Source organism: Brugia malayi (assembly GCF_000002995.4).
Source record: "Brugia malayi strain FR3 genome assembly, contig: Bm_007, whole genome shotgun sequence".
NCBI classification, from domain to species: Eukaryota; Metazoa; Nematoda; class Chromadorea; order Rhabditida; family Onchocercidae; genus Brugia; species Brugia malayi.
The window spans coordinates 19948-31513 of NW_025062284.1; the positions used below are offsets into that span (position 1 = coordinate 19948).

General features: G+C 32.9%; 3 protein-coding genes and 4 pseudogenes across 7 annotated transcripts; 1 reads left to right on the forward strand and 6 right to left on the reverse strand.

Moving 5' to 3' along the window:
- Nucleotides 1–268: 268 nt before the first annotated feature.
- Nucleotides 269–562, reverse strand: Bm18225 (annotated as a pseudogene). The gene has a single exon. A coding segment is annotated over exon 1 (294 nt).
- A 40-nt stretch (nt 563–602) lies between these two features.
- On the reverse strand, nt 603–989 carry Bm18226 (annotated as a pseudogene). The gene has a single exon. A coding segment is annotated over exon 1 (387 nt).
- Nucleotides 953–1322, reverse strand: Bm9463 (CTP synthase, putative; the record flags this gene model as incomplete). The annotated part of the gene is made up of 2 exons (XM_001897462.1): nt 953–1135; nt 1200–1322. 2 exons carry the CDS (start codon nt 1320–1322, stop codon nt 953–955), a joined length of 306 nt encoding a protein of 101 aa, XP_001897497.1.
- A 228-nt stretch (nt 1323–1550) lies between these two features.
- On the reverse strand, nt 1551–1610 carry Bm18227 (annotated as a pseudogene). Its single transcript has one exon. A coding segment is annotated over exon 1 (60 nt).
- A 483-nt stretch (nt 1611–2093) lies between these two features.
- On the forward strand, nt 2094–2342 carry Bm18228 (annotated as a pseudogene). Its single transcript has one exon. A coding segment is annotated over exon 1 (249 nt).
- A 2086-nt stretch (nt 2343–4428) lies between these two features.
- Bm9464 (Uncharacterized protein) lies at nt 4429–6272 on the reverse strand (the record flags this gene model as incomplete). Its single annotated transcript, XM_043082630.1, has 4 exons — nt 4429–4667; nt 5247–5295; nt 5894–5967; nt 6239–6272. The coding sequence occupies 4 exons, from the start codon at nt 6270–6272 to the stop codon at nt 4429–4431; spliced, it is 396 nt and encodes a 131-aa protein (XP_042938564.1).
- Nucleotides 6273–7503: 1231 nt separating this feature from the next.
- Nucleotides 7504–7907, reverse strand: Bm95 (Uncharacterized protein; the record flags this gene model as incomplete). The annotated part of the gene is made up of 2 exons (XM_043082631.1): nt 7504–7560; nt 7806–7907. 2 exons carry the CDS (start codon nt 7905–7907, stop codon nt 7504–7506), a joined length of 159 nt encoding a protein of 52 aa, XP_042938565.1.
- Between the last annotated feature and the right edge of the window lie 3659 nt (nt 7908–11566).

Consider the following 11566-nt stretch of genomic DNA (forward strand, 5'->3'; position numbering starts at 1 on the left):
AAATTGTGCGCCAAATATTGACCGAAAAATATGGAGACTCGTCGACAATAATGAAATTGCTGTACAGTGAACTATAGTTAATCAAACGAAACGATAAGAAATGGATCGAAGCTGTTGAAAGGATGGAAAGAATTTTCCGACAGTTTCTCTTCAGAGAATAAGGAAATCTTCCTGTCTCTTCCGGAGCAATATGTACCATCATACTTTTCGTAGAACGATCTGTATGTAACGTTAGCTGTAACAGTTACATCATTTCCGTTTGCAGATGAAAGTTATCATAAATGCTATAATATTCTATAATGAATGATAGTATTTCTATCTTGAAGCTTAATGTTAAATTTTTTGCTTTCTTTTGCGGCTTTGCACGATAACTTTTTTTTGCCACCCCCTCCCCCCCCCCCCCCCCCTAATATTTTTATTATAGTATAGTATATATGTTTAGTACATCATCAGCCACCTCTCTTAGAACTTAATTTTGCGCATCTTTTTAATCAGAGTTTACTCGACCATCACTTAGTAACGTTGCATTACCTCTGTGATTGCTATGCAAAAGAACGATGTGCGAAGGGTGGGTAGATCCATCATCTTTAGATCTGTCTTTTACTCGGATATTCAATATATTTCTCTACTGTAGACACAATAGTAACTTCCTGCATTGGGTTCTCATAGAATGCACTATTTGTCAGATTTGGTTTTGGTTTACTGAAATGAAAATGCTCCAGAATTTATGTACCGAGTCCATATTGATTATATATGACAGGTAATTCATATATATGGCTTACATCAGGAACGGTTATTACATTAGATAAAGAATTGGCTATTTTCCCTCTTTGATTATCAGAAATTTATTTTTCACTACGGCATAATATATATCTGGCTGCAGTCCTGCAAAATTTAGCTCTCGAACTGAATGCTGTGTTGGTTTTGTCTTTAGCCAAATATGGTACCAAGGTTAAGTGAATAAGAATAAATCTTTGTTTTCCGAGTTTACATAACTAATTTGGCGTATGACTTGCAAAATTGGTTGACTTTCAATATCACCTACAGTCTTACCAATTTTACATATCACAAAATCTAAGTCTTCCGTACCATTAAAAATAAATGACTTGATTAAATCCGTCACATGAGGAATGACCTGCACAGTTTTGCCCAGATAATCACCACGTCTTTCCTTTTCAATAACTAATGATGCATCTTACCAGTTGTAATATTGTGTCTTTAGTTGCTTTATTTCCAGTAAAACGCTCATAATGCACAAGATCCAAATCAGTTTCGGCACCATCTTCAGTAACAAATACCATCCCATGCTGGGTTGGGCTCATTGTTCCAGGATCAATATTTAGATATGGGTTAAGTTTTTTAATGCGAACTTTAAAGCCATGAGCTTGAAGAAGTGAACATACACTTGAAGTGACCAAACCTTTACCAAAGGATTAAACAACCCGAGATGTTACAAAAATAAATTTAGCTTCTTTCATCAGTCCACAAAGGGAACAGAAGTAGATTCATTTTCTTCTTTTTCCAATATAATTTTATCGATTAAAAAATTTTAATATTTCAGTCCAATCATTGCTCTCTGTTCCACCAACTCCTGAGTAGATTTCTAGAAGCAATCAGTATTATCTGCTCCATCAGTAAATAAGAAATTTGTTTCTTTACGCTTGATTAATTTTTCTGATTTTAGTAATTTATTTTCAATTTCAGAGAAAAACTCTTCATCGTTTTCATCAATAGTGGATTTCATTAAACTGATAGCATCGTTATAATCACTTTCTAGCTTTGAAAATGACTCTATATCATTCTTAATTTTAGAATATTCTTTTAAAATTCTTGTCCCTCTTGGCTGTTTTGCCATAGATTACCATCCACAGTTTGAGACTACAACTTTTCGAGGCGCAATTTTGACACCTCCTGACAACAGAAATAATCAGGAGGTGTCAAAAAAATTTTAGCTAAGTTCTGAAAATACTCAAGGATTTTTAGATAAATTTTCATTATGCTTTAATATATTTATTATTAGTATTTATTATTAGCGGCAATAACAGTACACAAAATAGAAATTTAACCATATAATAGTTAAATAATGATAAATAATTGAAGGAAATTTTAAATTATGAAAGGAAGATAGATCCTTCAGAAACCTAGTACCATTTTTAGGACTTGCAGGTTCTGATACTCTAGCTGGAGTGATATCTATGTGGCATGGTAATAGCTCTCATGCTGAAGTATTTGATAACAATAAAGATTTGATAGATTTTTCAAAAGCAAGAGTATTTGGCTTTGAAATGGCTAGCTTACTCAAAAATCCCGTTGCTCTTGGGCTAGTCTTGACTTATTATTTCACAGGATTAGTATATCTCTTGATGGCACTCCATCTATTATCGTCCTTGATGAGGTATGGACATTAATATATAATCCTCTTTTTGTACCTAAGATAAAGGACTGGTTGAAAGTGCTGAGAAAATTAAATGCCTTTGTGGTTTTTGCTATTCAGAGCGTTGAAGATGCAAGCAAAAGTACTATTAGTAATATAAATGTACAGCAAACATCAACACAGATTTTTTTGTCAAATCTAAAAGCTACTAGTGTCTACCGGAATGTTTTCATGTTGACTGAACGCGAGTACATACTAATCAAGCACACAGATCCAAGTACTAGATTTTTTTTTTTGGTCAAACAAGGGATTAATGCTGTGGTAGCGAGAATAGACTTAAAAGGTTTAGATGATATAGTCAACGCATTATGGACGTGCAGAGAGTGTCATACTGTTATATTAAAAGAAGTCGGGGAGGTTCCAAAAGTATGGTTGCTTGTCTATATTTTATCAGAAGTAAAAAATGTTTAAGACTAAGCTGTCATTACGGTATTTTTTACTAGATATAGATTTTACTTGCAGACAGAGTAAGTGACACTGATAAAACGAAATTGTTAGCAGATTTAGTTCTGTTGCTAGCATTAGTCATGCCTCTAACCCTGACTATTGGACTTTGAAAACAGTTGCAGCTATTGCAGGAATAGCAATTACGGTGGTGAAAATCCCTTCATATCTAATTCAAAATTTCAAATATGATTTGTTAGCTACGTCTATAACGTTTCACGGTTCACCATTTTACCATTTGCGAATTTCCTTCTTTTAAATGTTATGAAAACTGTTATCCTCTCTATGATTAGACTGATCGGAAAGCAGAGTTGACGGCGTAAGCCGACGTGAGCAGTTAAGTTAGAAAGTATAAATTCTACCGAAACTTCTTCGAACTAAAATAAAGACAACCTTTAATCTCATTTACTTGAATAACACAAAGGAAAGTACAATTTCGGAAACAAAAATATTACTGTGAACTATGTTGATGTTATTTCTACATGTATTTCTATTAAACGACCATGACCAACGTCTCATTCTTATCGAAATCATCATCAATCATTCTTTTGTTTCTTTTTTGTGTCTTTTTGCTTTTATTTTTTTTTTTTTTTTTTTTTTTTGCTTGGATCTCATGCAGTTTTGGTTACCAATCGATTGGTTTTTGGCAATCGATATTCCTTCTCTTGGAATTTTCTAGAAAACTTTTCACAATAGGTTAAATTATTTGCTCTTCGTTTTCCTTAGCACTTTGAAGCATAATCTTTTCGGATTTTTTTTCTAAAGCTTTTTTCAGAAAACATGTAAAATAGTAATTTTAAGTTGGAGGATAATCGGTACTTGTAATAAATAGTTATTTCGGCGAAGTAAAGTTTTGAGAGAAGTATGTAATAGTTAAGTTTCATTATCTGAATCAATTGATATTATACGAAACATTTATAAGATGAAATTTAATGATTCATTGCCTAACTTCCCTCGGTTCACATTTTACGAAACATTCAGTCTTAAATCTAATATTAATACAGATTGAACTTTCTAGGAATAGTGGATTTTTTCAACTGTTATGCTGCTTTGAATTGCAACTTAATTGTTTCGGCATAATGATTGGCTGTATCACTTCAACTTTGATGAATTCAGCACCGGTGGTGTTCAGCAAGGATTTAATTCAACTGCTTCACTCTTTGACTTAAAGTGTTAGATTTTTTGTAATAATAATAATAGTATTCGTCGCTTCATTTATTTATACCTAGAATGTATTGCATTTTTAATTAGTTTATATTGTTTACTTTTTGACTCCTTCGTTTCATCTTCGTATTTTATTCTTAAATTTGGCATTGTTGATTGCATTCTCACTTTCTTTTATTTATTCGTTATTTCTTTCATAATGTAGCGTTGATTCCATTGTATTGTTTTTTAATGCAAAATATGCTGTCACTAAGATGATCCCTTATGATCTTTGGCATGTATCAAATTTATGAACTGATGAACTTGCCTGCAACTGGAGAAGTCATATGGTGGAGATAGTTCTGTTTTGTCCAGAGGTAAATAATTTTGTGCTCATCACTATGCGATTATGGAATGGTTCGACGAACAGATAAATGCCGGAATGTAGCAGTACAGCGATGGTAATCGATCGGAACAGACAGTGCTGTAGTGGGTTCATCGTAGCTAGACAGTACTGCCAGGGTGAGTATGCCAGCCAGCCAGCCAGCCATTGAGTCAGCAACGCACATTGTACTACGTGTCGCGGAGGCTTTATCTACCAGCAAACTATAGAAAATGAAGTCGCCCATGCCAAGACGAACTGATGCTGAAATTTGTATATTTACTAATTTTAGCTTAAATTTAACATCATATAGTACGCATTATTAAGCATTATGAATTGTGGGATGATTCGCTTGATGATTGTGGGATGACTGGTCAGTTACCGAGTTGGCAGGTCAAGAAGATGATTTGGCAAGAAAATAATTCCCAAAGAAATAATTATTTCACAGCTTAGATTTCCCATATCTTTCTGTCGCGTTATGAAAATTAATTGAAGGAATTAATTAGATAAAGTTCTGAGCAGGTAATACTTATTTGATTGCTCTTATTTGAAAAAAATACTTATTGAAAGAAAAAAACATGTTAATCACATTGATAGCGGCGAAAAGAATGAAGCGTTCTGAAGGATTTGTAATCAGAATGAGATTTTCAATTTATTTTTTTATTTCGATTCAAAAATTAATCTCGTAAGTGCCAATTTCCCGATACCTGTTCGACGAAAAAATTTCCACGAATACATCCATCATTCAGAGCATCGTAGATTTTAAATTTCGTTTCTTTCTTTTATTCTTGGATGTTCCAAGCTTTGTGCAAATTTTCCGGATCGTTTCATCACATATATTACTTTTGTGACCTAACGCTTTACGCTGTTGGATATGTTTGCTCTTTGCTTCCTGTAATTTAGACAAAGTTCACTTCAAAATTTTTAGGACTCAAGACATGGATCTATCGAAAGATAAGATATGATGTGCTAAATCGATGAAAAATACTGAATCCAGCCTTGTTGGAGCTTATTTTAGGCTTCTCCTCACTTTTTGTTGTTTTGGCTCGACAAGACATCTCTTGCTTGTCTGAATGATTAACTTTGAAAAAGCTGCTTTTGTTTCTTTTTTCATGTCTGATGTTTTCAGTTATGTTATAAATCTCATGTGAACGATTTGTAGGAGTCAAGGACAGAATTGCTAAAATTTGCTTTGAAAATAAAGAATTTTATCAAAATTGATCTACAAAGACCTTTTTTCTTTTAAAAAATTTTTTCTTTTTCTTTGTTTCTTTCGGGAAGCGGATGGTAGTCAACCAACAAGAGAAATAGAACTTACTACCACAGCAGAAAGCTCACTGCCTAAGAGAACTTACGATTTCTTCCCTCCGCTCGTCATTTCTATCCTCAGCTGTGAACATTAAGAATCGCAATACTGTAAGGAGCAAGCAGTTGTCGCAATTCTTAATGCTTATTATATCAAGCAATTGAGAAGTAATTGCCTTACTTACTTGGTCGCTGTATTCGTGAGCTTTTCCACTGATACGTCGCAATGGACCGATGGGTGCAAGCACTGCGAATGCATCTGAATGCTTTCTTGTATTCGATTAGGAATCAATTCAATCTCTTTATGGAATAATTAAGATTAGAATGTTTTATCTTCTCTAAAAGATAAAATTTATCTCTTTTCTCAAGTCTTTCCCCTTTTCTGGTCATTTTGATCGGCGATCTAATTTGTTGCAATGATCGCATTCATACGATTCTGCAACTGTCCACAATCTCATATGCACTGCTTACAGTCAGAGAGGGTTTCACAGAAATATTACTTAGATGGTACAGCGAACTCATCAACTTACCCCAAATAATAACGAACTCATCAACCCAAAGCATACCAATACAAACCACGCAGTATGTGTAGGGAACATTCGAAGGTAAAATACAGAAACCAATGAACAGTTGCAAATGACGTAGAATTGATGCATGTAAAGAGGAGTTTTTTTGGTGAAGAATACGAGGATACCGATGGTACCATATGTAATAACAGTAAGTGTTGTGAGTATAGGAGGGGCGGTCTGGAAGCCAATTGCTTTGAATAAGTCTCTGAAATATCTTACTATTCTTATGATCAATATGATAAAGGATAGATTAAGGATAATATGATAAATGATAGTTAATGACATAATTGGGCTAATGTCATCTGAAATTCACTGAAGAGAATTCCTTAACTTTTTAACTCATTAGCTTCTAAACTGCGACATCTCTTGCTTTTCAGTAAATTGAAGAGTTAAGTTCACTGACAAGAAATATTTTATAAAGCGTTCTCTGAAGGCAGTGACAATGAGCACTTGTGGTAATAACGCAGTTTGTTGCACGAATGTATTTTTTATAAAGTGACACCACTTTGTACATCGTTCTGATGCAATTAATTAATAATTGACGCTATTTGATTCAGCCTGCCTCTTCCGGATTTCAGATTCAGGTACAAGTTGCAGTCACTCTTGGTTGGATAATCTTTACCGGTTGTTATTCTGATTTATGTTTGTAATTCGGCTTTTAGTGCAAAATTTATTATAGCTAGCATCAACACGCATCCGATTCCATTTATCTGTGAATTTAAACATACTACGTAAAGCGATTCGAGCTACTGTGAGCTAGAAGCATATTGATTGGAAATTGTTCCAGAAGCAGTCTCAAGTTCCATTTTTGCATGACATTCACCAAGATCAATCCCCCTAGAGAATTTGACCGGCGAATCTCAGTGATCTCAATTACAATTGCAATTATTCCGCAGCATTCGACAAGCCTTCACTATTAAATAGATTTTTCTCTGTTTTAAATCATTACCCATAAATGTAAGATAACCAACTTATCACTTAATGTAATGACAGTGAAGAACATTCACTGCGGTGTTTCGTTCGAATCATCAAGTAGAAGAAAGTAAAGGTCAAATGAAGTCAATAAAGTTCCATTGCTGTGCAATCCAATTTTCTGACTACTTGCAAGCTTTGAGAGCTCTAGCCATCCCGTCGACGATTTCATTTTCGGTTGTATGATTATGGACCGGATCGAACTTATAATAGAAGACAGAATTCGAATCCTTTTTGGTATGATATATACCAATTCAAACAATTAGCGTTAACGTTATATTAAGAGTGACAGGAATCAACAATTTCTCAACCTGAAAATACATCTCACTATCTCTCCAAACAATATTTGGCTGTAATTTCAGTTCAAGTGTAGCCAGTCGCTCCATGGTGTATTTGCAAATGATACTCGACAGTGACAACTATCACTTCATTTCATATGCTGTAACACCATTTTAGATCCCTCTCATTTCTCCTCCTCCTGTTCTCCTTCCACCTGTATCTTCTTTTTGACATTTTCAGATTTAAGCAAAAACTTGAAAATCAAGCGCAGTCTCACCTCAGCGCACAACAATAAAAAGTTCACCGACTGCAAAGCGCCCCTACAGAGAATAAAGATGGAGTTATTTTTCCTTCTCACTCTATTAAACCTGTCTTTCATCTAGCTACATATTTTGTAAACTTTAATTTTAAATAATTTGCATAAAAAATATGTACGGGTATGATTTCCTCACCGTCTGAACTCTCTAAATTTCTCTTATATTTCAAAGAGATATGACCACAGTTATCACATCGTAATACCACGCATAATAATGGACGCAGAAAGCAGCTGACTTGCCATCCTCTCACTCAATCGATGACTAAAGCACTTATGGGAGCAACAGCTTGTGACAATTGATAGGATTGGTGGTTACTGTGAACCGTAGTGCTGGGACATTCGTATTGAAACAGTCGAAATGGGTTCAATTAGAAATTTAAGTTGAGCGACCGAATCATAATATTAGCAAAATCAAAGTGACAAAGTTATGTTGAAGAGAACGAAATTGTGTACAATAGAAGTGCTGAAACAGCATTCTAACATCTGACTAAATCACTTAGTTGTAAAGCCAAATGGAGATGGAAGCGAATGTCAGCTAGGATCTTAATTATTTTTTAAAAAACAGGAATTCCATGTTCTTTTTTCCTGATTTTCGGACTCCAGAAAGAGCTGTTGTAATCCAATCTAAGAACAGTTCATTTCATAACTTCAATTGTATTTCTCATCAAATGATTCAAAATGAATGCAAATGAGTGTTATGATGTAATGAACTACTTATCTAATTTTCATCTTTGTTTTTAACTATCAGCTTATCATCAATGGTTAAATACCAAAAACCGATTCACACATTTTCACTCTGATAACTAATATTTAAGGTTTTCCTTTTTTGTTCAGGTAACTCTCTTCACAATAGTATTACAGCATATCTTTATAAATCACCCATTAGGAAGAGTTCGTTATCTAGTTCTTTCTTCATTTATAGTTCTACACAATAACTTTTTTCATACTCTCGAAGAGCTTTTGCCTTGGCATCTTAAGAACTCTCCTAAACTACAACTCAAGCAACTCCTTAGCAAATCCACATTCAAACCTTGAAACGGTTTCTTCAAACGATCAATGATCGTCTATTGACTAATTATCATATAATATTACCATCCATCTTCCATAAAGAACGAACCTTTACAATAATTCTTTGTGAGACACCAAATTACTCAAATCAAGAAACTTCCATGACAAATTTGATGCTACGAATCGGGAAGTCAACAGCTTAATTAAAAGTCCTCCATTGTGAATGGATAATATCTCGAGTTGTGTAGTCTGGATTTAACGACGAATGCTAATTCATAGTAACTTTTGTATAATTCCAAATTTTTTCTAACTTCTCTTCATTGACTTATTTTATACCTTGTTCTTAATAAACCATTTCTATATAAATTTCTTCTTTCCTTTTGAATAGAATCGAGAATGTTCATAATTGATTCAAGAATACCACGGTTAATTGATTAGCGACAAATCTAATTCTTTTATTTCCCTGGGAAGTCCTAGGTTTTCTGCTATTCCTGAGCTCTGTCCGCTGTTTGTCATATTTTTTCTTTAACCTCCTCGCTTGATAGTTTATGAATGCTCTTTTGAATCCGGAAGGAAGTGTTACAATAGCGCGTACGTAAATCTGATACTTAGGAAGAGTATTGTTCCATCATTTCAGTAATACGACCTGAAGAATGAGATTCTAATCATTTTCATGCATTTAATTGGGTTCATTTAATAAAGTCGCATCTTCACATCTGTTGATAGTATCACCGATGGGAACTTCATCGGATGGAAGCATCACCTGAAATTTGCTAATTATTGCTTTTTGACATGCATCCACTGCTATTATCAGAAAGAATTTCAACATAAGCGATGTTTGATGTTTGAAAAGATGGGACAATTTTCAAAAGTTTGGTTGACAAAATGGAGATAACATTTGCATAAAGGAAATTGATGAATGGCAGGGATTAAATGTCATCGTATGGTGAAATATTTAATTAATTGTGTAGTATTAAATAATCCTGTCTGCTTTGTTTAATAAAATATAGTATATTGAGTAGTAAGTAAAATATTGAGTGAGTTATTTGCATATTGTAAAAGTTTCAGTTTTAAATTTTGGTGACGTAAATCAAATGACAATTGGAAATATATTAACTTATTTCCAATATTTATTCTTAGGTACTGCCTGGTACCTTAATAGCATTTCAATTGATCATTCCATGTATCTTTCTTCCCATCTATTCTTCTAAATTAATTTCTTTACCTAATAATTGAGTTAATAATATTCCATACATATGATTTGTTTTGCAGCAGTAATTCCATTAATATTTGAAAATATATTTGTTTGTTTAATCAAAAATTAACTGATAATACATTACTGATTGAAGTGATGAATTTAACTCCTATTTATTGTGACATTTGTTTTTTTGTTAAAAAATTACGAATAAATTTGTTGAAAGGAATTTTCAAATCTATCGTCCAATTTTATTGTGATGATTAAGTACTAATTTTGCTGCCAGACTATGTCACCAAACAATTAAGAGCATAAGGGTATGATAATGGTTAATTTATTCATTATACCAGATAATTTAAAATAGGGTATAACAATCAGTACTTCAGCATTTGTTTGAATGACCAAAGTAATATTTTTTAATATTTACTTCTTTTCTCTTTTGGTGATTTGAGTACTTTGTAAATAATAATAAAAAAATGAATTGGGTCACGATTAGCTTTGATGCACTTTAGTTTTTCTTTTAATTTTTAATTGCAAATGAATTTTACCCATTTACTTTAATCACCAATATGTATAAAATTATAATTTTCACGAGATATGGCTTAAAGATATCGGAAGATTACTTACTTCAGCATTGTTTAATACTTCGTAATTACGATTGCACCATTTTTTGTTTCTATGTAGATCATAAGAGTGATTAATGGTAAGCCAGTTACAGCAAAAAACTTATTCGGTGGTAGACTAAAAAATATTATTGTGTGTTGACATGATAGGTGTCAAAGTCGAATCATAAGCGATTTAGTAGACTGCAGACAAATTGCAAAATGATTCGATGTATTAAGTGCTAGGCTTTTCTATCAATTTGTAAAATAATAATAGTGAGCAAATTTTCACTTAGTATATATCTTATCTTAATCATTTTCTCTTTATTCCCATCGTAGATAAATTGTTTTGTAAAGATTTTAATCTTAGCCATTTACTTTTTTAAATTTTTCAGTGCTAGAAAATTGGGAAAAGTTAAGCGGAAATTTGTCGTTTAATTGAGGAAATATTTTGAGGGAAAATTTTTTTCCTTCACATTTAGGTTTTTGCTAAGTCACAAATATTGGTAAATTATGCTTTATTATAGAAGGAAAAAACTTTGACACATTATGTATTTAATAAATTGTTTTTAAGGAGATCTGAAGTCCTCGGAAATTCTGCTACATTTATTTTTCAAGGGTCAATAGTTACTTTTTTTTAAGCTGTCATAAATATGATAATTAATTATAAACAACTATGAAAATAAAATCAGATCATAAACTGATCACAAAAATTTTTTAGGTGCTACTTTGTTCAGCTAAAATAAATGAACAGTCGCAGTTTGGCTTAGCAGATGGAATGCATATCTTTCATGAATTATCAATTTAGCCGAGAGGGCAAACAGTATTCATTTCTATATTGATATTTCCAAAATTTGTTGATGTATCATTGAAGCATCACTTTCACCATTGTCAACCTTTTAAGCAAATGATTCATT